The sequence below is a fragment of the Fringilla coelebs genome (genome assembly GCF_963513975.1).
Source record: "Fringilla coelebs genome assembly, chromosome: 1".
Taxonomy (NCBI): Eukaryota; Metazoa; Chordata; class Aves; order Passeriformes; family Fringillidae; genus Fringilla; species Fringilla coelebs.
Window position 1 is genome coordinate 115909811 of NC_140028.1, and position 27572 is coordinate 115937382.

At 35.4% G+C, this 27572-nt stretch overlaps 1 protein-coding gene across 1 annotated transcript in view; it reads left to right on the forward strand.

Annotated features, from left to right (window-relative positions):
* ZNF385D (zinc finger protein 385D) overlaps positions 1-27572 on the forward strand; it is a gene marked incomplete at its 5' end in the record, with an annotated part of 408829 nt that overhangs the window by 325022 nt on the left and 56235 nt on the right. Inside the window, one exon of the mRNA XM_084222785.1 lies at positions 22150-22312. Within this exon, the coding sequence (XP_084078911.1) occupies positions 22150-22312 (163 nt within the window). The remainder of the gene's footprint in view (positions 1-22149; positions 22313-27572) is intronic.

A 27572-nucleotide genomic window follows, 5' to 3' on the forward strand; every position in this document is an offset into this window, starting at 1 on the left:
TCTTGGGGGATTTTTTTTTTTTCTTTCCAAACCAATGTGCCTGTGTTATATGAATTCATCAGTCTGGTTCTTTAAGGAAGATTCTTTTGTGTAAATATTTACAGATCCTCAGGATCCTCTTAAAATCAGTATTACTATATGAGAGTATTGTAGTGATTGCAGCCATTGTACCTGAACAAGCACAAAAGTTCATCCAGATTTAACTTATTATTCATGTGTGTATATATATATATATATATATATATATATATATATATAAAATTTATATATTTCTGTAACTGCCTCTCTGTATATATGCTATTTCTTTCTAATAATGCACCATCTTTCCTGTACTATGGAGTTTAAGTAAGGAGGAGCAAATACTGATTCCAGTTACAGAATTGCACATGATATTTATTTGAGATCAGAATACAAGTCAGAATGGAAATACACTCAAAGTGGATATTTTTCCAGAGGTATTGGTCTGCAGTAATCACTGTAAAAAGTAGCAAGTAATCACAGAAAATGATTTCTATGGGATATCTGGCATTTGCATCAATACTATATAGAAACCATAAAAAAACTGCTAACAAAGTATTTAATTACTTGATTTTTTGGCATTCCAATAGTCTAATCAAATAGCACTGAATATTTTGCATTTCAATTACTTACATGAAGAATTTTGAAAGCAACCTCATATATCCTCTGCCTAGTATGATGTTGAGTGGAGTCTGTTTTTATTGGCTTAGTCTGCATATTTTAGAAGAATTACCTCCTCTTTCCTAGACTACAGTTTTAAAGATTGTAATATGAATTGCAGTCAGATCCTGTGCAACTCTGGTCTTTCCCATACCAGAGCATTCAAACTTTTTAAAAATTTTTTTTTTCCTTTTTTTAGTATTAGTTTTGAAACAAAAACATCCTTATTTGCTTATATAAAACCTTTTTCATGTAGGGAATAAGTAACTTCATTTCTAGATTATGAAAGTCAGAATAATCTGAATTTAAGAGTAGTAATAAATTTTCACATAACCTCCAGTTTCTTAAATACTTTCTAAAATGCTTAAGTAGAAAGTATAAATAATTTCCTTTTGTTCTATAAAGTACCTTTCCCATAATTTTCTGTTTCTATACAGTAATTTTATGTATCAACTTAGAAGCAAAAATTATTCATGTCTGACAGAGTACCTTGTTAGCTTTGAAGTACTTTTGGTGTTTGAACTCTAGGGTTCTTTTGGAGTACTTTTGGTGTTGAACTGAGTCCTCTGACTGGTTTCATAAGGTTGTGACTATTTCTTTGTCTCTTAAGCACTGGCAGAAATCTAAATATCTTGCATGAGCATCAGTAACTGCTGTGAGTGGTCTCTTTGTGGTGTGCAAGCTGTGGAGTTGGCTAGACAAACTCACTACACAAACTCTTGATAATCCTTGTCCTTATCTCCTCTCCTTTAATGAAAGTAACCTATTTTGTCTAGAAAATCTGTACTGCCCTAGAATATGGAGCAGCCTGGGGGTATCAGGCCCGCAGGGACATTGTCTCAGGTCAAGAAGGCAGTAAAATAGAAGAAGGTTTTAAGTGACTGAACTTTAAGAAAGGACGTTCTTAATGTCAGCTGTTTTCTCAGGCGGTTGCTGGTGGGGACACATGGAGTGCCTTGGTGTCCACTGTATTCATGTTACAAGAATTAGATTTTCCTCTCAAAATTCACTCTCTAGCCACATTCAGCAGTGGTAGTAGAAGAGGGAGTGTCTAAATGGAACACTGGAACAGGCCCCCAAGGGAAGCAGTTGGGTCACCATCCTTCAAGGTAAATGTGGGTAGAAGTTGTACTTAGGGACTTGGCAATGCTGTTTTAACAGTTGGACTCAACAATTTCAAAGGTCTTTTCTAATCTAAACTATTCTATATATCCAGGAGAAAGGAAAATCTAATGCTTTCAGCTACCTGGTCCTTGAAAAAGCTGGGTTGAGGAGAAATGTCTAATGTCTATGTCAGCTGAATGCCAGAGTCACTATAGGGAGAGATTAAAATATTCAGCTGATCATCAGGTGTTGCTGTGTAGGATTTAGATCATGTCAAACTCAAACTTTTTTTTATTTTCATTTGGCAGCTCTTGCTTCCTATTAGGTTATTAGGCAGCTCTGTTCATCCTATTAGGTTACTTCATTTTCAAAGCTCTCACTTATTTTGATAAAACAAGTCAATTGTGCAGAAGGTTTGACATCTCTTTTAAATTACTAGAGTTTGCCAGAAATGATATGTGAATAGGCAATTGCTCTCTCTGATAGTCCTGTTTATAAATTGCAAAAGATTAATGGCTGGTATTCTGACTGTGGAATATGAAGACAAATTAGTTAAAAAGGTTTTTGCTTGTGGCACTGAAGAGACTGTTGCAGTATTTGCCCTTTTGGGGCCAACTTTTAACTTTAGGTGGGCGTGGATCTCAGAACTGCTAAGAGCTGAAGGAAAGGCAGAGGTGATAGCAGTTAATAAGACAGAAAGTCTGAAATAAAAGCAACTTCCCTCCACATCTGTGTGTGTTACTGTCAGAAATTCCCTTTCTCTCAGAAATTATTAAATTAATATATAAGAATATGTCAGAAAACATTATACTGGAAGGCAGCATGCAGGCTTAAATGGTCTCATAGGTCCTAGATCTTCCAAAATCTGCTTTCAGTGGATTATCTGTTACTCACTGAGATGTCTTCCAGGCAAATTACAAATGTGTTTCCAGTTGTTTTAATGGATTTGGTCCTGTAACTACATTATTTGAGTTATAACAGAGTCAGAAAGACTTTCTGCCTTGAGGAGGATGGAGGAATATATGAATGAAATTAAAATGCTATGGTTGGGCAGGTAGAAGCTAACCAGAGCTTCTTTGAAGTTTTTGGCTGGAATTGTGGGAAAGAAGACAGTGTTTATTATTGTAAATTGAAAACTGTACATTGAAAAATACCATTTTATACATGAGGGAATACTCATTTTATACATGAGCGAATTAGTGTAGACAGGGGAAAAGACAGTATAAAAGAGGGGAAAGGAAGTCTCTCTTCCTGTTGTGTGACATTGTGACATTCAAGGAAAAATCTGCCTGTTTAAGCTGCAAGGAGAGAAATCTCTTCACTTTTTGCCCTACACTTACCTGTGTTTGAGGCAGTTTTTCTTCTGTCAGCTGCTTCAGTTAACATGCAAAGTCAATCAAGTCTAACAAGCAATTGAAATTTAAGAATAATTGTGCTGCGGAGTTTTTACAGAAACCACTTTCCATAAGCACGTCCTCACTTCAAAGGAAAGAAAAATTTTAAATTCTTTGTTGTGCGATCTTCATCTATCATTTTTTTTTGTCTGTTTTAAGTTCTTACTTTCACATTTATTTTTAAAAATAAGAATTCATATAGTAGGGAGTCTGAGATTCTGGATTATTAATAGTAGGTGCAGATAACAGATTTCACTGTAAAAGTGGCAAAACATTGTCTCTTCCAGTTGCCAAGCAGTGACTCCAGGTTCACTTTCTCAGGCACTGATAAGGACATAAAAAAGAACTAAAGATAAACAGACAGGGGTATATCCCAGTCTGGGATACAGAAAAAGTGAAGCAAATTCTATTTTTCATCAATTCTTCCCCCACCGCCCCCAATAATTTCTTCTAAAAATGCATTAAGAGTAAAGTAGTGTTTTAGTAGCGCTTATACTTGGCTTTGGTTGATGATACTCTCTTCCAACACCCATATAATCTTTCTAAGTAATGTTACACAGACACCTTTTTCTTTTTTTCTTCCTCTTTTTGGTCAGTAAATTTGCACTCCCATAGGTACCTGTAATATGTTCTTCTCCACTGTGTCTGTGCAGCCTCTTCTTGGAGCAAATATGTTTCCTTTTGAAAGAATTGCTATTGAACACAACTGCCCCCGATGTAAACAAATTCCACTTCAGATCCTCCAGGCCTGACTTTTTCAGCTCCCAAGTTCTTTTATCACTCCTCTCATGTCTTTTGCAGTCTCTGGAGATATTGCTATTCTGTGTACTTACATCACAGCTAACAGCTGGGAGCCTTATCCTCTGAAGGAATGGAATTGCAACCCAATACCTCGTTTTAAAAGCTTTATACTGGAAGAAAAATCCACACGTTTGAACTATACATTTGAGGGCATATTGCCCACACCTGTGCATTTTTTTTTTTAGCTCAATTGAAAGTGAAGTCTTTCAAGGTTTTAAATGGTTAAAAGGGACTGACTTCTTTTCAGCAAAGAATTCAATATGGCACTTACACCCAACTCGCCCATAGACTTCAAAATCTGAATTATGAATTCAAATAATGTATTTAAACTGAGGTAATGGTCTACTGGTAGACCATACAGGTACTTTCATATATATAATTGTTTGATGAGGTGACCTCAAAGTATGATTCTAAAAATGGATTTAGTCTGTTTTGTATTTAGATAGGTCTCATTGTGTTGTGGTGGGTTAACTTGAGATACAAATGCATAGCAAATGTACTGAATTAATTTATGTTAGCAATTTTCTGATGGGTATAAATGTTTCTTTCTATCCCTTAGAAAGGAGATTTTATAAGGTAGTCTTTGAACAGGTTTTATCCTTTCCCCAGCATAGCCTATTTTCTCTGCATCAGCGGACTTGTCATGATAATCAACTTTTTTGTCCCAACCATCAATCACTCCTGATTACAGCTGGGGAGAAGTTCTGTTCTGTTGATCAGCCCATCAGTGCACATAATGTTACACCTGGAGACAAGTGAAAATCATCCCTTGGTGGGAGAATCACTTGCCTTCAAGCCTTTTGTCTGAAGTATTTTAATTTACATTTAGAGTATTGAAATTGTCAGTGCTTGCTTTGATTTTTTTTATTTCTTTGACAAAAATAATAAGTTCAGTTGATCTTTCCCTACATGATAGAAGAAGAATGCTTTTCTATTTCAACTATCTTATGTTCTTATTCAGTTTATTGTACAAATATTGCAATAATTATAACAATGTAAATTAAAAATAGAATTGTTTTGTGGTACTCCATTAGTAGAAATTTAGTATTCTTATATGTTAGCCCAGAATTTTTGAAAAAGCAATTTTGTTGGCTTTTAATTAGATATCTTGTTAGGGTAATATCAGTGTTCAATTTATATGAAGGCTGTATAGCAAATTTCATAGCAATTAAGTAATTAAAATCCAAAGGCATAATTCCTTTATTTAAAGAATTCTTCTTATATTGTGATCATTACTGAATAATTTTTTTTTTCCTTGTAATAAAGGTGGCTTTCAGATGTCAAAAGAAAGATGAAATTTCAGCTTGAGGAAGCACCTTATGTTTTGCTAGTAATTAAATATGACTTTTAATTAGCTATCAGAATTACCAGATGTAGTTTAATTGTACCATTCTTTTTTCATCTATGGTCACTTTTTTATTTTAGTTATCTTCTCTAAATAATCATTATCACAAGTTAATCCTATTACATGTCAAAAATCCACAATTATAAGACAACTATAAAGCTGATTCTCCCAGGATTACAGGATGAAGTGTAAATGAAGAAGAAAAAATGTGACAGGGTGGGGTGATAAAGATTTGATTAGCAATCGTGTTTTTACATTAAAAGTTTAATTAGCAAAAGCTCATTTTCCTATTCCTGCTGGTCATTTTCAGGATAGTGATATGTTGCTTTTTTGCTGTCAGCCATGCCACCCAATAGAAGGTGTTATGTTTTCATTAGCTGCAGACACTTCAGCATTATTATCTCTCACCTTAGTCTACACACCAATACATAACATGTCTAAATCTTGTAATCCAATGAGCCAATTGTATAAGCAATAGCTTTAAAACTATGAGATATTTGCTCAGATGTTTTGTTTCTTTTTAAATTGATGATAAAAGCACTAACTTGCAAATCAGATAATCACTGAGCCTCGGTCCTTATATTCTGTCTGCTTGAATACCTTGTTTGCCAAATACAGAATTTCATCACTTGCATAGAAGTTTTTCTTCGAAAATGACAATCTGTTTATTTTCATGGTTTAGTAATTAATCTGAGCATATGGCATAATTATTATTTTACAGATACATCAATCTATGTTGCCTTTTCAAAGACTCTTATCACTTGTTATAATGACAGGACAGAAAATTATTTTTTTGTTATTGAATAGAGATTTTTAATGGGTTTTCAGTAATACAATTCTAGCCAAATAGCCCATCACAAGTGACCTGTCATTCTTCAATTTATTCTCTAGCATGTTTTTCATACCAGAGCTATATGTAAGGGTAAACAGTTGTAATAAAATAAATTTCTAATGCAAACACGTTCTGAGAAGAAGCAATAAAGGAGTAAGAATGTCTGAAGATGTCAGAAAACATGCAGTATATGGAAATGATTAGCATTTAGGACACTGGATGAATGAAGATTTTTTTAATGCATTTAACAGTACTTTCTTTTGTATAATTCTCAGGAGCAAGGAATTTTTTATTCCAAAATTATTTAACATGCCTAATCTGTATCTCCTTAGCGTGTGAAAAGGCTGTAAGAATGAAACCTCCTTCACAGGAGAACTAAGAAAATGCCCATCATGTATATGCAAAAATTGTCCAGAAAAATTTTGCCCATTCTTCTAGAGTCTGAGCTCCATGTCCTGATTGGTGACATGGTAAGCATGGTGACATTTACAGGCATGGTAAACCAGGGAGGCATAGGACACAGGGAGAAAACTGGTATATTTTTAGGCTTATTAGTGTCTCCTGTGCTAAATTAGTTCTGTTGGAGGTGGTGCTGCCACCAAAAAAAAAAAAAAAAAAAAAGGCAAGAAAGAAGGAAAAGAAAGAGAGGACATAGATTCAGAAGAAGAAAGCAGAAGAGGCAGTTGCATCATGTAGGGATCATGAGTAGGGACTGCAGTGAGAAAACAAAGGTTCCAGACATTGAGGTATGTTGTTCTAAGGTAGGCAATTATGAGAAGGAGCTGTATAGGAGAAGAAACAAATAAACAGTATTGAGTAATGGGTGCAGTGATGCAGAGTGGGAGATCAATATGTGGAAAAAAAAGGAGACTCTGAGTCTGTCATTGTTAATGATTAACATCTGGGATATAGTGACAGAAATGGGTGATTTGAGAAATGGAAACTTTCAGGTGGCAAACTAAACAGTAGGAGAACAATTAGAGCCACCCAGGAGCTATTAATGCCAAATGATCATAAAGCTATTTGTTGAAACCCGAGAAAAAGTTATCCCAAGGAAAGTACGTAAGTACGTCCAAGTCCAGAGAGGAGAAAGGCTTGAAGACAGAATCTTGAAATACATGACCCTGGCCAGTGCAAGTCTTTTTCTTTTTTTTTTGAACTGGGAGGAGGTTTGTCAACCCAACATTCTTCAGCTGGAGTTACTTAGTATTCAGATGATCTCCAAAGTCAGCCTTAATTAATATTTTTTTTCTTACTCACTCATAAAACCTATACAAAAGTTTAAGTGGTTGAATTCTATCAGCCTTTTTCTGGTAGTTGCAGTAAGGAATATTGAGAGAAGCAGTTCTAGGATAGCTTAAATGGGTAACTGACTTAAAACTGGATTTTCAAAATTAGCAACTATTGTACATCATCTTTCTCAGAAGGTCTACTTGTATCCAAAAGATGACAATTTCTGTATTCCCTGAATGGGAAAGTGAAGGCCAAAAAATATTTGCCTTCCTTTCCCCCACTGCTACTGACGTCCTCATGTTGGTCATTTGTTATGGCTGCTCCTGACATGAATAGTAAGAGATTGAGTCTCAGTGAGGAGGTTTAAAAACTTAGAGTAATTGGACTACAAATTTTAACTCAAGTATTGAAACTGATTGTTGCAGTCATAAGAATCTGTGTGTTTTGCAGACATGATTCCTTTTTTTCTGTAAAAAAGGTCCCACCAATTCTAAACATGCATCTTAAATTGAGTATCTATATTCACAGCAAACTGAGGGGTTTGAACTATGGCTATGAAGAAGGATTTTCCTTGGCTGAGTGGGTAACAGCAGCTCATTTCATTTCAGTATGTTGTTAATATAAGATGAATTACATTTAGGACAAGGCAGGGGCTCCTGGTGTTTCACTGCAAGCTGTTGTGGTATGTGCAACCTGATAAGTGATGATAACTTATAAACAGCGAGCCATGAGTTGGCCCTTGAAGACCTTTGGCTGAGGAGAGGCATAATTCTCTTTTATCAGCACCAAAGGATAAATAAACAGGATGATGATTTTATCATTAACATCAAGTCATTTTCTGAAATTCTTGCACTGTAAATAACCGTACGTTCATATATATTATCATAGAATGCTAGATTCATTAAGGCTGGAAAAGACCTCAAAGACCGTCAAGTCCAACTAAAGAATGTCCCCAGTGCCACATCTGCACATCTTCTGCAAAAATAATGTTTAAATTCTTTTGCTGCCTCCTGTGGTAATGCATCGGACCAATAATGTGGTCTGTCTGATCAGATAAAGGAGGTAGAGGCTCTCTCCTGTAAAATATCAGGGGTGTTATACCCATATTCCTGAACCTGTGAAAGTCATAGACCTGTTTGACTTACTGAAAGATTTTTGCACATGACTGAATAAATGCTTTGCCTATAGAGTTAATCCATAAAAAGCAGGTAACTGCTTGTCCTCCTACCATATTTGAACTAGTCAACACTTTGGCTTAGCCTGAAAGCTCCCAATTTTATTCCTGGTCAGTTGTCTGCCTAAAGCAACCTGCTAGATTTATCTTCTGTAAGCCTGAAGGTGCTAATGCATCTTAAACCACTCATCTGGAAGTAATATCTAGTTTGTATTTGAAATGCAAAACACAAAAAAGAAGCCTACAGAGTGGAAGGAAGGACAAGTAGCCTGCTAGGAAAACAGAAAAATTGGGATCCTGATGTAGCCTAGGCAGACAACTGAATCCTGCATCAAAAGCAGGGTGGGCAGTGGGTTGAGGTTCTGCCCCTCTGTCCCTCCTGGAGTGCTCTGTCCAGCTCTGGGAGCCCCAACAGGACAAGGACATGGACTTGCTGGAGTGAGCGAGTCCAAAGGAGGGCCATGAAAGTGATCAGAGGGCTGCAGCACCTCTTCTGTGAAGACAGGCTGGGGGAGTTAGGGCTGTCCAGTCTGGAGGAGAGAAGGTTCTGGTAGCACCTTACTGCAGTCTTCCAGTGCCTAAAGGGGGCCTATGACGGAGCTGGAAAGGGATTATTTACAAGGACATGTAGTGACAGGACTAAGAAGAGTGGCTTTAAACTGAGACAACTCATGTTTAGATCAGATATTAGAAAGAAATTCCTTACTGTGAAGGTGATGAGGCACTTGGACAGAGAAGTTCTGGGTGGCCCATCCCTGGAAGGGCTCAAGGCCAAGCTGGATGGAATTTTGCATAAACTGGTGTAGTGGAAGTTGTCCCCGGCCATGTCAGGGCTGTTGGAAATAGAAGATCTTTCCGATCCCTTACGACCCAAGCCCTTTAAATTCTGTGATGTGGCTGGTGGAGTACACAGAGGCACATCTTCCAGAGCTGGGAGTGGAGGCCTCTCAGGGCTCTGAGGAGACTGACATGCACGGGCACAGGGATGACATGGTTCTAGCCATTAACTCTGAAAGCCAGGAAGATTCCATGGGAATATGGACTTGTCTCAGGCCAGTTAATTTTTCTCAGGCAGATAACTTACTGGCAAGTATTTGTCATAATTTGACAGATCATAGGAACCTATTTCTGCAAGTCCTTTCTTTTACAGTCACAACATTTGCTGTCTGCTATTACCCTTCCAAATCCATGGTCTGAACTCACACCTTTAAGGTCTTTTCAATTTTTCTCTTTGTTTTTTTGGTCTATCTGAGGTTCATTCATGTCGAAAAAAAGTCATTCTTGAAATTATTTATACTATTAAGCACAGTCTTTGAGAAATAAATTGAGTTATTTATTTAGTCTATTTATTTATTACTTTTTTTTGTACTTTTATTATGAGATGGACTCAGATGTAATCTAGCTCTCGGATCAAAAGTGAGAAAGTACTTAAAATGGAGAAATAGTCTCAAAAGTTCAGTTGAGACTGAGAGGTCTAATGATTATCTGCCTTCTTCTGATGTCATACTCCCTAGATATCATTATGTGGTACTTCTGATATGCATTGTGTCTTTATATCTGTCCATAGAGTGCTGCACAAATTATTTGCAACCCGCTAAGAAAAGGGCAATGGATTATGTCTCTGACAAAACCGTGAGTCTCTTATAGCTGGGTATTTGCTGGGGATATATATCTATCTCTCAAGTGTACTCCACACTGGAAAGTTTTCCATTTAGTATTATATTTCTGGTGAGATGGCAGTTTTCCCATGCTGCGTGTGTAAGTATATAAATACTTATATATATACACACATACAATTACCTTTCTCAAACAGGTTTGCTAGAATATAAAAGAAATTGGAAAATATTCCCATGGTTGTCTCTAGCAGTGTTAAATAAAACCTAGTAAAAAGAGCAGAAAAATCAAGTCATTTCCATTTGAGCTTTTTTTTTTTTTTTTTTTTTTTGTTCTGGTTTTCTTAACTTTTATTTTTCACTATTTTGTAGCATATATTTATGCACAAGATACCAGTAGCTTCTGAGTATTAGTATGAAGTGCCCACTAAGATGATGCAGTTACTCAAACAAGTGCTATAGTGAGGCTAAGCTTTTAGCATATTCCAAGTTGATTATGACACATTTTTGTGGTAAAAATAAAACTTTTTTTTTCTCAGCTGTTGTGTTTCTGTGGTGTACATTTGGTTTTGTTGGCTTAGCCAAAGGCTGTTCTTCCATCTTTAAATTCTTCACACTGTTTCCAGATGGAGTATTGCACTTGCTTTCAATTGCTAGTCCAGGGTGAAATAAATGTCAACAATTCTGTTGACTTAAGTGGTGCCAGGATTTCACCCACACAATCTAAACTGGACATGTTTGCTTTCTGTTGTGGTTTTGTTTTTCTCTCTTTCATAGGAAGGAAGTCCTTGCCATTTCCAAAGGGCAAGGAAAATATCCTGGTTCATTGTTTCTAGATTTTGGTGTATAACTATTTCATAAGCATGAATGTTGAAACAGTTGTAAAACTTGTGCCCAAATATTGTTTTGTTACAGGCAAAGTAATGAAGCATATTAGCTCTGGTAAAAAAAAACTTTTGGATCAATATGATGGATAACATGTCTGTTAGGAAGGTAACAGAACACAGCTGGGATTTGAATAAATGAACTAAAGCCCTTCTTTTGCAACAGGGCTTCTACAGTAATTTTCTAACTTCCTATCATTGGTGATTTCAACACCATTTCAAAGGAGGTTGTAATATTGAAGCAAATAGCTCGTTCTTGAAGATCTTTTGTTGTTTTTAACACATTGCATTAGCTCATTACAGCTGAATATGTAGTGGAAAATAGCATCTGTTTACACTGCAGAATTATAAAAATTACTTACCAGTAACAGAATAAGGAGCAATTTGCAAAAGCTAATCATATTTGTGCACTTATTTGCAAAAAGTGAGTCGTGAATACATACCCAAGAGAAAAATAACTTACTGCTTTATGCAATTTAACAGTAATGTTAAGAATAATATATTAAAGAAATTTTTTAGGGATCAGTTTTAAAAGTTATAAAGCTATGGATGTAAGAACATGGCTGCCCCATATTGCTGCTTCACCTGTACTCATTGGTGGTTGAACTCCAGAAATCATCCTGAAGCTCAAGTCAGTTGATCCCAAGTCAGTTCAAACTGCCCATATGCTCCAAAATGTACGCCACCAGCTTGGAAACCCATGAAGAGATTTCCTTGTTCAGAGTTCTTGGTTTTTGTAAATAAAAGTTTTCAGTACAACAGGCTCCATTGTATAAATTTGGGGTGCTGCAAAGCACGCTGAAGCATGCTAATTATCCCAGTAGTGAAATGTCACAGATGTAAACTGAGAGCTATTCACAGTTTCAGTTCATCATTGGAGGTGAAGTTAAAGATTCCTCTTTCCATTTTGTTCAAAGAGGATTCAGAAATCTCTGCAGGTTTTTTACTAGTTTCTGAAAGTAATTTTTCAGGGACTAGGGAAGACATATTGTCTTCTCCTTAGCCCTACCATAATAAAAGGAAGAACAACATAAAAACAGAGAGAACAAATAAAAAAGTATAAATTTGGTAATCAATTTTGTGAACAGATATGAAGAGATTTGCCTGCTCCAAAAACTTTGTAGTCTCAGCATTAAATTTCTGTACCATTTGGAAATTTCACTCTTTAAGTAATCTCTGCCCAAACAAATGTCTTCGGTTTTGAGGTCAGAAAGGGCTTTTATACCTGCCTAGTTTAACCTTTTTTTACGTTATACACCTTATGATTTCATGTAACTGTTCCAGTTTTGAACCTGATAACCTGTGCTTGACTAGAGGAGATGAGAAACATTAAAGCCAATGTAGAAGTATAGAGCATCTCTGTGACACTTGTCCTATAGCACTTCAACATCTAAAATGTCCAGTTGATTTCAGAGGCACTGTTCTTATCCAGTAAGGTTTATAGGATTGCAGCCAGCTTCTTTTATCTTCAATTTGGTTTTGTTCAGTGGGAAAAAAAAAAAACAACCCAGATTTTCAGATTTCAGTGTAACATCAAATAAGTAGAGTTGTGTAGGAAGGAGACAAAATGTAACTGCAGTGTAAACAGTAAGTGATGTCAGAACATCTCTTTAAGTTTTACATACTATTTAATATCCCTAATTGTGGCTTCCTACATGGAACCTAAAATCTTATAGCAGTAAAAGATTCTGACCAGTCAGCTTTGTACTGGAAGGTATCATTGCCACTTCTATATTGATGGTAGTACAACAGCCTACATGTCTCATTAAATGAATCCCAGTTTTCAGCCTTCACTACTTTTGGAACAACTTGATCTATCCACATGTGTGCATTACTTTAATAACCAACCATATTAATTGATTTAATGACTAACTTTAATGGCAGATTTAATGACTTGCTCACAAGCAGGTCTGTGTGCTCTAGGTAAGTGTTAAGGTAATGATTTGAGGTGCTATGGCTCTGTGATAGCTGGTAGGAGAGTAGTGGCAAATCTTGGAGGTACGCACAGCATCTTTTGAACTTCACTGAGGCCCTGAATATGTTCACAGAATCACCCAAGGATGGCTGAAAGCAAGGCAAAACAAATAAAAAAATATGTAAAGGAATAAATAGAACCGTATTGTAGACTGACCAATCTTCAAGTTCCTATGCCTTATAAACCTGTGTTCCCTCTGGATATTTGGATTATTTTTCTCAAAATATTTTTCCCTGGTTAATTGTTTAGATAAAACTAGTTTTCATATAAATTTCCTTCCATGGTATGGCACTAGTTTTTATCACCACTAAGCTATTTATATTCTATTTATATTGATTCATTGTATAAAAAATTTACTTTTGTTTCTAGTAGGTAGGTAGCGTTTAGTAGGTAGCATTTGTTCATTTTACTTATTTGCCTTTTTTTTTTTTAATGCAGTGTGTATTTCTACCTAGAGAGAGAAGTCCTATGGATACACCTATAGTGGCACTTTTTAAGCAAACTACTGGCATAGGACACTTTTAGACATACAAAATGTGTCTAAATTAAAAATAAGCAAACAACTAGTGGGCTAAGATTTCTTTTATTCTAAGGAAAAGCACTGCCTCTCTATGGATGGGTCTGCACATGGAAGGCTTGGGTGCCTTTCAACATAGGAAGAGAATGAAAGAATCTATAAACTCTTCCATCCTTAAATTATCCGTGTTTGTGCATCTGTTAAAACTTTTCACAATGGAAAAGTTCATTTTATGTGTATTTATGGGCTTCTACAAGAAGGCTGGAGATTTAACCTGGGAACCTACACTCAAGCTCACATAAAATAGCACCAGAATCAGCAAATTTGAGCATTTATATTTCTTACTGTGGGTTTCGAATTTCTGCTTATGAGTAGGAGTTGATTTAAAGGACATCAGAAATATTTACATTAAAACAATTATTGAAATTTCAATTGAAAATCCAAAATGAAAAAACTTTCTAACAATATATTTTGATAAAAGACTCAGAAAGTTGAACCAACGTCTTTCTGAACACAAAACTGAAACTTGAAAAGCTTCTAGTAATTATAGTATTAAAAACAGTGACTGTAATAAAAGTATTAAGACTGTGCATAGGAGCAGTTACAATAACTCTGTGGACTCTCTTTTATGGTTTTGTATATAGAAGTCATATTAACTTGTTTGTAATTTCAAATAACAGGTTCGAATCATAAGGATGCACTTTTTGAGCTTTTACTGTTTTCCATGAAATTTCTTGTAGCATCTTTGTGTCTGATCATTACTCTTCCATGATGCTTTGCTTCAGTCAAAAAATATCAGAAAGTCAGAATTCAGTGAGATTTTTATAGTGAAGATAAACAGACAGAAATAGTTTCCTTGGCAACAGAAAACAGGTGAAAGTACTCAGACAAGGTACTCCAAACCCACCTACTCAACTTTCTCTAGTTATAAGTTCACAAGATGCATGCTGAGGGAATCAAGTTGGTTTTGTTCAAACAGTGAAAAATTTCTAAATTAAATGAGTGTCTGGGCAGGTAAGTGCATGTGTAGACCCTTGGCTCCAGTTAGGTGTCGTGAACAAACCCCTTTTCAAACAGGTGCTGGCTCCATATCCAGCACTGTCATGCTTTTGATGACACCAGAAGAAACGGAACTTTTAAACGCTATTCAGAAAATTGATGTTAGTTTAAACAGCATCCATTATTTTAAAGTAAACATAATTTGTGTATTACCTGAATATTGAATGACATTTACATTATTAATACAATGTATAAAAAATATGTTGTGGTGCACACTGCTAGTGCAAGGAACTTGGGGTACATTTCTACAAAATAACAGTAGCATGTATCATTTTTCAAGTTCTCCATTTGGAATATATCAGTTCCAGATTCAAAACTGGAAGCATATATATTATATTTACTAAGCTGAATTAAAACATGTGTTATTTTATTATATGCATTGCTCATAGCAGTGTGTAGAGATTAACTTTTTTTGTATATCATTCTAATATTAATCTGAGATTAATCACTTGGTTAATCTAAATTTAAAAAAATACCAGTGGAGTTTAATATTCTCTTGAAACTCTAACTACAGTAAGATTTTCTATGGAGAAAATAAATTTTCCTGCCAATTAATGCAGTAAAGATGAGATTAAATGTTAAAGTTAATTTTATTGATAATAGCAGTTTTCAAAAGACCATGTTTCATCTCCCCATCAAAAGAACATCCCCCTAAACAAACCATCTTGCTTTGGAAGACAGAATATATGAAGTTCCAGATTCTAGAAGTAGATAACCTTGTCAAAATAAGGTTAAAACTTCTTTTTCTTAACAATAAAAAGGATAAAATAGATGGCAAAATGAACCGCCTGTTTATTGTATTTCAATGTGTAACAAAATTTTGTTGTTCTGCATGAAGTACTGGTGTCCTTAAAGGAAAAATGTCAGGTATGAGAACTGATTGATTACTTGAGTTATATTCCCTTCAGTATATATATTTTGGCACAGTGTATGTTGCCTCAGAATACAGTGTGTTATATTCAGGAAGATTTTTGTATCTTGCCTAAATTATTTCAGGTAATGTCACACTCAGCGGCAGTTTATAGTACAAGCAGATGCATGGTCATAAAAATACTGTCTTCTGGAACAAGTAAAGTTAGGTAGGAAATTTTTACCTTCTTCATCTGACCAAGGTAAAACAAGTTTTGCTTTCCATAATGAAAAGATTATATTCGTTTTCATAATGAAAATGAAATTGATTTTACTAAACTATGGATTGTTTTACCATAAGAATGGTGTCGATGCCAATCTCTCACAATGTGATGCAGGCTCTTGCCAGGTGCAATCTCTCACCATTATAGAAATGACTCTGGAAGAAGCCCAAGAACAGGGAGTGGGCCAGAGGAGATTAATTATGCAAGGGTGCTAGTGAGCTCAGGAAGCACTCATTCACTCTGGGTAAATTCATGAGTATACTGAATAAATGCTTCAGGAAAGAGAAGAGGGAGCAGAAAGAGGGAGCTTTCATTCCATAGAAAGATAAACACCTAGGGAATAATATATTGGGACATTTTATTCTGCCATAATGGTGGAGAATTGTTTTGGGTTGTTTTCTGCAGAATAGACCTTTGTGATTCTTGACCTGTTATTGTATATTTGGTTCTAGAGAAAGGGTGGATTGATCAATCATAATTTAGGGGGCAAAAGCCTTCTCTCAGAACATATCTGAACGAAGTCATGTTACACATATCCTTGGTGTTTGGTACCACAATTACACCTGAGTGAATAAGGTAATTGGATTACAGAGTTGTGTTGTGGTAGACTGCACAAAAAATTTAAGTGGCACAACTCAGAAGATAAAGGTAAGCTTAGCAGAAGGTAGAAATAATGATAGGCAATGTTTATCTTCACCATAATTGACTGCAGATTAAATTTTTAAGTAATAGGCAGAAATTAGGATGCTTGTTCAATATGAACCATGTCATCATGATGACATCATCTTTAAAAATTACATTACATGTTTTTACTTAATCTCCTATTCTGCTAAGGCTTGCACAGGTAATTAGTTGTTTCATGTACAGTGTCTGTGAAACTGCTAAAGTCTGTGGAGTTTTTCTGTTTTCTAGTGGGTAAGCACAGGACTTGTGTGTAATTCTGGATTTCCCATGTGCACTCACTGACCAAACAAATAGAGGGCCTTGTAAGAAAGTTATTTTTTTTTAATTTAATATAGCTTCATGTAAAAGCTTGCCTACTAAATAGAGTAACTACATCTCTATGAAAAAGACTGCACAATACTATACAATCTTTTTAGCTGTTTCTCACTGTTAGAGCCCTGCTTTGGGCTGAACCAAGTGTTGGGTATCTCAGGGCTGTTAGACTTTCTCCATGTAAAAAATCTCCAGTTTACTTACTGGAGAAGTTCCAGAGATCAGCTCTGGTTATGTAAATGGCATGTAACTGGTAGGATACAGATGTCTCAGCTGCATCCTTCCCTGCAACCTTCCCTGGGCAATGCTGTCATCACTGGCTGGCCAGGCTTTGGAGTCACTAGAAAAAATGACACACTTGTTCCAAAAATAAAAGATCATTTGAATTTTGTCACTTTTTTGTGTGCTTAGGACACCAGTAAAATTATTTTTCAAGTATTTACTGGCAGCCCAACTATAGGAAAATATTTGCACTCAGAGATTATGATAATGAGTGATAGACCTCTCATAGGCAATTTCCCTGATTTCATCAAGAACAGAAGCCTTCTTGGCTTATGAAGTTATCTATTATTGCTTTCCATGTGTGCCCACCTCACTGATAATGTTAGTTTGAACTGGAAACCTAAGTTTTTTTGTTGTTGTTTTAGAGCTTTTTGTTCTGGAGAATCCTGACAGCAGTTGCAGATGTGTTAGCCAAAATTACTACTATTGTTTTGTGAACAATAACAGAGGTAAGGGTAGCATGCAGTAGCTGGTATGAAAAAAATTAAAAATGATGGCATGAACTTCTGAAGTCCCAGGCAGACAGAATAGACTTTCCAGCACTCTCAGCCCTCTCAATTTTGTGCTTTCTTAGGGTGCAGACAAACTGTAGTCTTGCTACTAGTAAACGAGGTAAAAGCATGGAGCCTTCTCCACAAGAGACATCTTTCAAAATGCATTGTGAAATCAGAAAGATATAATGCAAGATAGTTGGATTTAATTTTGTGAGGAAGAATCAGTGGACCATATTCACTGCACCTTTTTGCAAAAGGTTTCTTTTATTTGAACTGGCTTTGATTATGAAGGCATTGCCTAGAGGGAGTGATTAAGGCAGGAAAACAATCTGTAAGAAGAATGGTAACACAAGGTAGATCAGGAGGGATATGAAAAAGAAGATGCAGTGCTGCTAAGTTAAAAACTCAGAGAATAGGACAAGACCTGTTTTTTCTCTTGATGCACAAACTAAGCAGAATGTTTTTGTTGGACCACTGCCTAAAGAACATAAGTGAGAAGCCATATAATCCAGTGAAGTACATTAGGCAGACAAACTTATTTTGAAGACTGCCATGTAGATATGTTGACTGTAATTGTAAAAGAATACTGTCTGGATTGTTTAAAACATTTTATCATTCTCAGTGTATTTTACACATTACAATTTGCTTGGTAATATGGTGTTGTGATGGTGACTGTGGTACAATACTGCACTGAAGCAAAGAAAATACAGCTGAGTTTTACACTACGGGTCTGTTTTCTAACTCTTCACATCTGCATACAGTATTTTTATTGTTTTGTACTATGTTTATCTGTGTGGTTATAACATAAATATACAGACATTTTATAGACAAATCCTTTCTTATATTTGAGCAATTTGTCAAGGTTATAAAATATATGGCTTAGAAAGGTCCCTAATTATTTAATACTCTAACTCAGAACCAGAGGAAAATACAAGGAGATGATTAAATTGACTTCTGCTGCTCAAATAGGTAGGAAGTTGCAAATAACATTGTAAGGTGATTTGCTAGCAGACATTTTGCCATTTCATTGAAATAGTTCCCACAGACCAAAGTTTGTCTAGATGTGATTTTCAGGATCAAGGTCCTCAAAATTTATTTAAGGATATTTGAGTTTTCAACTTAGATACAAAGTAGTGATAAAAATTATTATAATTAAATTATTAATATTTATATAATTATATTAGTTATATAATATTATTGTATTTTATATTATTTATATCTTGCATAGTTATATATCATTATAATAACTAATAATGAAATAATGTTTACCTTCATGTTGGAGATCTTTTTGAAGAATGGATATAGTTTCCTAAAGTTCTCTATAACATTACACCAGCAATGTTTCACATATTTCTCATGCTTCATCACTGGCACTAGCTAACAGTGACTTGTCTTTGTAGTGCTAGGATTAATTCTGTGCATCAAAAATGGAAACTGTGGTGAAGGAAGAAACTCTTTCATAAAGTATTCTTCTAATGTATTCTTTTGTAAAAGCGTTCCAAAAGGAAACCCTTCTCACCTTTGTGAAAGGGTGCAGTCTCTTCACTCAGTTAAGCATCATGGTTAGCAGCAAAAACTAGTACTTAACTAGTTTTTCACTTTTCTGCTGTCTCCTATTATTGCTTAATTCAGCATGAAAGTTGGAAATAATTATATTATATGATATATCTTGTTTTTGTATTCATCCTACAAGTAAATGCTCTTTCAGCAATGAATTTTATAGGCTACAAGTAAAAGCCATTTAAGCAGTAAGGATGATTTTGGTCCTCTTATGGCTGCAAGAAATGATTCAGTGGGGGTACCATATTTTGTGTTGCTTTCCTGTTGAAAAGTATGTTTATGGATATTTTTGCATCTCCTACATCTTACATCTTACTCCTGCAAAGAAAGATAATGACAGAACTCTTCTTTTTTTTTTTGTCTTTTTAATTAGGGTTCCAGTTCAGTTGTAAAAGTTCAGCATAATCTAATTTGGAGCTGGTTAAATGCTTAGGAGCAATCTATTTGCTCTCACATAGAACTCCCATTAACATGCCAGCTACAGTTATATTGAAACAAGCTTAGGTGGCTTCATGTCCCCACAGAGGAAAGAGATTTAAACTTAGAAATAAATAGACTTGAAGACTTTATTCAAATAGAGGCTGGGTAAACTGGCAGCACTCTGTGAGAAGTGAGTTATGGACAACTCTGAGTAGCAGCCATCATACCTGCAAGTTCGAGCAATGTGTTTCCACTTTAGAGCAATTTCATTTGTATGTTTCAGAGCAATGAAAAGGTCATCAGTTTCTACATAGGCCCTCATTATATATTCCTTCAGCATCCAACATACAACTTGAGATGAGGTTTGTGGAACTATGGCTGAGAGAATTCAGAGAGAGGTGTGGATGCAGAATAATTAAACTTAATAATAATAATAAATAATAAACAGAATAATAAAACTCTACCAACAGTTCTGTGAAGAAAGCTGAGATTTGTATCAAACTAATATCAGCATTCGTGGTTAAGTATTAATGACCACATTGTGAATATGTTTCAGATGTTTGACTAGTGACACTGTTAGTTAAGGGAAAAAAGTGCAGTCAGAATCTGAAGCTGACTGCTTATTACATTTGACTAGAAACTCTAAAAATAGTTGACATGATAGCAACACAAGGGCATACAGTATTATGTCATTTTTAATGCGTCATTGTAACTTAACACTGGTCTTCCGGTTTGATTATAATTAACATCCTCTGACTGTTTGTATTTGGCTTATAGTATGTCTCAATGTTGTGTGTTGAGAATTGTAAAAGGTGCATGATTGTGCTGTTTCTGTTCAAGTTGTTTCTAATTAAAAACTTCACTGTCCAGTGTTCTTTCAATAAGGGTACCTGATGCAAGATTTACATTATTTTAGGTATAGAGAAACTGGCTTTTCAACCAAACTGAATGATGCATCTCCAGGTTCAAGAGTGTGTGTGTGTGTCTAATTTACACATGTATACACTTACACATATATTGTGAATCAATTTTAGTCAAGGGCTCCTACTTCTTTCCTACTCACCTTATGCTTTTCAAATCTCAGGCATCTGGAAGGAATCAAGACTTTTCCTGTGAGCTGAAAGTCATAATTCCCTTTATGTATCCTTAGAGTGATAATTAGTTACTAGAACTCCTCTCCCCAAAATCCAGGACAACAAATAGCATTAAATAATGGTCTAATGACTAATAAATGCCAGATAATACAGGATTCTTCTACCTGCATGAGCAGCTTAGTGATTGGCATGACTGCGTCTTTTTATCCCATTTGATTCTTTAGGTTTATAGTCACTAAATTTCATATATATGTTTTGATTCTTTTGATTCCACAATAGAAAGCATTTACCTTTCTTTTATGTGAGAAAGATAAGTTTCTTAGTATCTTCTATTGTTTCACGTTTTCAAAAATAAGATACTGACCTTATGGGTCCTTGAGCTGACCTAGAATTGTTGCTTTTCATTTTTTTCAATTCTGTAATAGCTAAATTTGACTACATTTCTGAAGTCTTAACTTCTCTTTCAAGTAATAAAGGAGTTACTTTCCTTAAAGTTTGAAGTTCAAAAGGAAAGATATAAGCAATTTTTCATATTCTCAACTTATCAACTGAAAGACTGTCTTTCTTATAAAACATTAAATAATGAGTGAAGAAAAAAACCTCTGAATATTCATCCAAATTCTAGTGGTTTTGGTATAAGGTTTAATCTAATAGTTCAAATACTAATCTAAAAATATACTTGCACATATATTAAATTAATACATTTGGTAGTAACTCTTAAAATAATAAAGTTATTTGTAATGTAATGCATGAATTTAAATAGAAGTGCATATACAAATCTATTTTAGCTTAGCAATATGAAGTAGCCAAAATATATTTGGTACTGTGACAGGATTTGTGGGAGATTTCTCTTTTGAGAGGATGCTCCTGGCTTTGAATTTCAAACACTAGCTTTTGTAGCAGGTGCACAAAAGTAATCCTCTCCTTTTAAATTTTTTTTCAAAATTTACTTTTAAAAAGCCAGATAATTACACGTCTGCCTCACATTCAGTTAAGTCTTTGCAGATGGGCTTTGAAGGGTGTGTTTTATATTTTACTTTCTTTTGTTTGGGCTTTAGTTTTGGGCTGGGGTATTTTTGGTTTGTTTTTTTCTGTCAGTCTTTGCTGAGAAGTTGCTGATACCACTGTCAGTAGTAAACTGTTCTTTGAAGGAAGCTTTGGTAAGAATTCTAGTTTGAAATAGAAACTGGAAAAGTACAAAGCTGTCAGGAGGAGAATGCCATCCTCCCCGTTGCCTGAGAATTTATTTTTTTCATGTGAAAGCAACATAAATATTAATAGAAAAATTAATGGTAGCAAGGTAGACTAAAACAACCTAATTTTGGTGTGCCATTAATCTACTGTTATACAGTAATATACTGTATCAATTGAATTTGCGTGGCTCTAGTACTTTTTCCATTGTTTTCCAAGCATCATTCTAATTATAATTTTCTGTTTGGTCACTACTTGGATAATGTAAGTGGTACCCATTATTGAAAGGTAGTCTGTATTTGTACTAATACAGAGAATGCCAGTTTAGAAATGAGCCTGATTGCATGGTTCATTTTGTTCTCCTTTGTAGAGCCAGGCTGCGGCCCACTACAAAGGCACTAAACATGCCAAGAAGCTCAAAGCACTGGAAGCCATGAAAAATAAGCAGAAATCTGTTACTACCAAGGACAGCGCAAAGACTACCTTCACTTCCATCACTACCAATACCATCAATACCAGCTCTGACAAAACAGGTTAAGCGACAATCTTTGTTGGTTTCGTTTGGTTTAGTTTTGATTTGGCTTGTATTTTTTGTTTTTCTTCTTGTTTAATTCCATGTCTGTTTGGTTATGTGCTTGCCACATTGATTCATGCTCGATCCATCTTTCTGTGTGATATTGATTTCTTTAAGTCCTTTCAGTAGGCTGGTGATAGTCTTATAGTCATGTAGCTGATTTCTCTTAGTGAAAAGAGGCTTGACATTCTTTTTATGATGGAATACAGTACTCATTACTTGATTAACATATCAACGGATCCTGGTCTGTATGCACTCTTTATCAGTAATTATATATGGCACATTTCTTTTAACCACAATGTAATAAAGTGCACTATATGTGTCTAGAAGCCTCTTAAAAATCCTTTGCAGTAAAAACCTAATTTTCATAAATTTCAAACATTGCATTATTTTTTTAAAATGGCTATTGCATGGTTTTGAAATGGAAAAGAGCTGTATAACCTCTATTCCACACAATCAGGTAAGTGGTATTGATGCCAATTATTCTGCTTAAAAGTCTTCATACTGAAATAATATTGCTTAATTTATTGCGTGGGTAAAAGTTACTCCTTTGCAAATCAAATCTACATATTTATAAAGTCAACAGGATTTGGTTGTCATGGCATTTTAAATATTCAGCTATTGTTGGGAATTTCAAGGAAGACTGTAAGGTCACTGAGAGGTAGTCTAGTGTCTCACAAGGTATGACTGCTCTTGTGTATACAGTTTGCATATTTAGACACAACCAATCCCCCTCCCCAAGCAAGGCAAAACTAACAACAGGGGAAAAAACCCAAAGCTGTGAAACATCAGAGACCTACCTACTGATGCTGAAAATGGCTTGTTTGGAACCACTTCTGATCTATTGAGTTCAGCATTGTCAATGGTGTGCAGTAACCAACTATGGTACAACAGGAAAGTACCTTGCAGGCATGTGCAGTACTTTCTTGAAGACACATCTTCACTGTATTTGTTATAGACAGATAGCTCTATGTCTCTCTCTTTAAATATATCTTAGTTATAACCTACTATTATAGACAGCATTTTCTTTTTCCTGTGCAGATCTATAACCTAATTATGATGGCTTTAAGAGATATTTGCTACATTGTTTTTGTCGTTTTACCACAAAGAAAAGAAAGGAAAATATTCTGAGAGGTTTTGTGGGAAGAAAGAAATGAAGTATGAGAAAATAGGAAAAATGTCAAAATTTATTTGGGGAAATATTTATTTCTAAATATACAAATACCTTTAAAAGTGTCTTGTGATGTTACTTGTTGAGATATTCAGAACAGGAAGGATGATGTTGTGTGAAAGAGTGATTTATTGTTTACCAAATATTATCTAGTGGTTGAAAAAAATAACTGAAGAAAAGGAAGATCTTTTTAAAGCTTTAAACTGTATTATTCAAAAGCTTTTATCTTATGCTGCATAAGTTTGAAGGATTTTTCCAATGTGCCTTAAAAACCGATCTGAGTTTTTCTATCAAGCTTTGCATTAGATCCCTGACAAGATATATGAACTGTCCTGTATCCAAGGTCAGTAGCCCAAATCAGTTTTCATATCAGAATAAGTAAGAAAATATCAGAAATCTTGCTGCACACATAAGCAGTGGCCTATGCTGGAGTTTCTTCAGGTTTCCACAGTGGTTGCAAATTCCTGGATTCATTTCATAGAATGTGTGCAAACATATGTGTATGTATATGAAAACATATATTTATTCTGTGTTAGAAACACTGACCCTAATAAGGTTCTAAAAGTTACATATTTATGTTAATTGACAAAAAATTAAAAAATCTTACCATTTTTTAAATTATTGAGAGCCATATTCAACAGCTGCCAGAAGCCCTATTCAACAAGTGGCATTCAAAGTAGGGTAGGCAGTTCTATCCAGATGCAGTTATTACAGATCAGCATTGATGTGACTGGCAGCAGAATAAAATCCTTGGTGTAAATAATCCTTTGTCAAGCATGTATACATGGTCAGGGAAAAAAAACTGGGTAGCCAAAAGGATGAAATTTTCTGTCTACTATGAAAAGCCAAAAATTTCATAAATTGGATTTTATTTCCTTTCTAGTTGTCCCTATGTCCTATATTAGCTTGATAGAACTTTAAAGGGCCATATGATTCTGAACATCGGAATATACTGCTCTGTGTGAGTTACTACATTTGTAAATTATCACTGTAAAAGTCAAACATCCTGATAGTAGTACCCAGCTCTCAGGGAATTGTTGTACTAATGAATATAATTCATAAATTAATATTTTGTAACTAGAAGAAATTTATTAAGTCCATGTATTTGTGATCATTTGGAACAGAAGATCTTTCTACAGTATTTTAAAACTGTCTGCTGAAGATTAATAGTTGATCCCAAATACACTGAGGATAGGGTCGAGTACATATCACTTCTTATATATCACCTACAGCAGGGGTTAAATGCTGAATTGCATGTCAGTCACAGCATATTGGTCAGGGCTTCAGATCACTGGTTCTGTGTGCCCTTAGCAGCTACAGTAAACAAAATGTCATCAGGAAATCTGTGCTGCTATGCAATAAAGGATTGTGAAAAAAGTCACATAGTATACAAACTGATTCAAGGGCTAAAGCTGTAATTTGTTATGTTTCTTATTCTGGGACTATTTTGTTAGATGTGGTGCCAGCACGTGTTATTGACACTGCGCAGCTCACAATATAATCTAACTCCTTAAAACCTCTCACACAGGATTCCTGGTGTTTAAATGATGTGTTAAAGAGAAAACATAAGATATGAGGGTTTTTTGCTCATTCTGTGAAAGTCGTTAATTTTTTTTCTTTTCCATTTTACTAACTTTTGGAATTATTAGAAGGCTTGAACTTGAGAAGTCTTTGGAGCAATAAAACGTCATGAAAACATCTTATAATGGCAATGCCATTCTTGAGATGTAAGAACTTTTTTATCCTATCTCCTATTTAACACACTTCTTTCAACTGTATTTACCAGTTTTTATGTTACATGGGTAGGCAGGACAGAAAAACAGAAAATGTGAGCATTACAAGGAGAAGCCTACTTTATGGCATTATACAGACCAGGTTTCACTATTTCTTTATTCTTCAATTCAGGTGTGACAAAAAAATGCATATTTATGCTATATATTAACACACATGCATACTTATCCCCTGAGAGAAAATTGTTAAACATCTTTGGTAGCTTTGCAAATTGCTCCTCCTTTCTTAAAAGGTTTTCCTCAAAAAGCTGCTTCATATCCTCAGCTGTAAGGACTGGTACTTTAGAGAACTTGTCAAAATATATTTAGATAGGGTGCATTCTATCATCCTAATTAAAATACATGTCCAGAAAGGTTATTGTCCTGCACTTGGATTTTTGGAAAATAGATTGAATCACCAATATTATATCCATTTAAAATTATGTCCCTCTAGTTGTTGCATATGCCTAAATATTAATCCTTTCCAAATCTATGTGAAGTTAAGCAGGACACTCCATGACCACATTATCACAAATTAAGATTTCTTAAAGATTTCGGGCTGCAGTTATTTATTTATTCAACAGAGAATTCAGTATGAGTTATATTATTTGGTGTCAATGGAAAAGAAGGAATAGACCTTTCAAAGGGGAAAAACATGTCATTAGAAGCCATCAGTATGGCAAAGTCTTAAGTGCTGCTTTTGAGTGTTACACGCTGTGCCTTGTATCCTATGTACTCAAATGCAATGAACAGGTCTTAAAAACAGACAGAAATGTGATGAGCAGAAAAAGTGTGTATCTGGGCCAAGGCACAGACAGGTTCATCTATCACTAGTACGCTCTTAACAGCTAAGAGACCCCTGTGCTGTCAGAGAACAAAATACTGGTGCCTGTCCTAAAAAGCTTACAGTTTCAGATAGGATGAGAAACAACCTAAGGAGCAGACACTGTAAATGTAATAGGCAGGTGTTTAAATGAGTGGTAACATAAACATGTTCAAAGGATAAAGGCATCACAAGAAATGAAAACACCGAGGGGTAGATTAGAAGGAAAAGGAAGAAGGTTGGGTTTTTTTCAAATAATGACCATGTGTGGGTGACAGAATTGGTGAAGGCAAGGCATAAGATTTAATTTTTTTTTTTTTTTTAATTTTTCTTTAAGATGTGGTAGGATATTTCTGGTCAGCAGATGAGACTCACTCCTGAAATAGCAATTTCAATACAGCTGGGATAATTATGAATTTGAGAGCAGTTGTAGTGGGAGAGAACAGTCATTCAGGCAAGGTTTTGGACATAAAAGTGAAAGGGGGGAGAAAGCAATCAGAAATGATGCAGTAATTTAGGGTAAATTTTGAAGGAGGAAGAAAGGTAGATGGCATGAAATGCAAAGGTTTAGAAAAATATATATATGAGTTTGGCAGCCAAAATACCAGAGGATGACAGATTTTTTTGAGGTTCTGTGAAGGTGTGTCTGAAGATTGACAAGGCCATTCCTACAGGTGAGAGGAGAGTCAGCCTGAACAGGAAACTGAGTGTTTTGGGTGTCTTCACAACCTTTTGCTGGGCAACCCATTCTATGGTTTGACCACTCTTAAAGAAATGCAAAGTTTTTCTTGTGTTTCAGTCCAATGTCCTGTATTTCAGTTTCTGGCTGTTGTGCCTTTTTCTGTCACTGGGTAATTAAAAGAGTCTCTGTATTTTATATTCCCTGACTTCATCAGGTACTTATTTATATACACTGCTGGTTTATTTTTCAAGTGGTGCCCTCCAGGGTTCCAAGTCCTTCTTCACAAAGCTGCTTTCCAGATGCTTAGCCTCCAGCCCAGACTGATGTGTAGCATAATGGCTTCCCATTCTGTGCTCTCCTTCACCGAATTTCAAGGGACTTCTGTTGTACAATTTCTCCAGTCAGTCCAGGTCCCTCTGAATGGCAGCCCCTCCATCTGGTGTATTATCAGGCCTTCCTCCCAGTTTTTAATTGGCAGCAAACTTGCTGAAGGTGTACTCTGCCCCATTGTCTGGGTCATAAACAAAGACTTTTAAAAATATTGGGCAAAACTGGTCACCTGCGCAGTAAAAAAGTTTTTCCTCACATTCAGACAAAACTTCCTGTGCATCATGTTCTGCCTCTTGCTTCTTTTCCTACTGCTTGGCATCGCAAAGAAGAGCCTGGCTTCATCCTCTTGGCACCCTCCCTTCAGAAACACATAGACACTGATGAGGTCCCCTCTCAGTCATCTCTTCTCAAGGCTGAACAGGCCCAACTCTCTCAGCTGCTCCT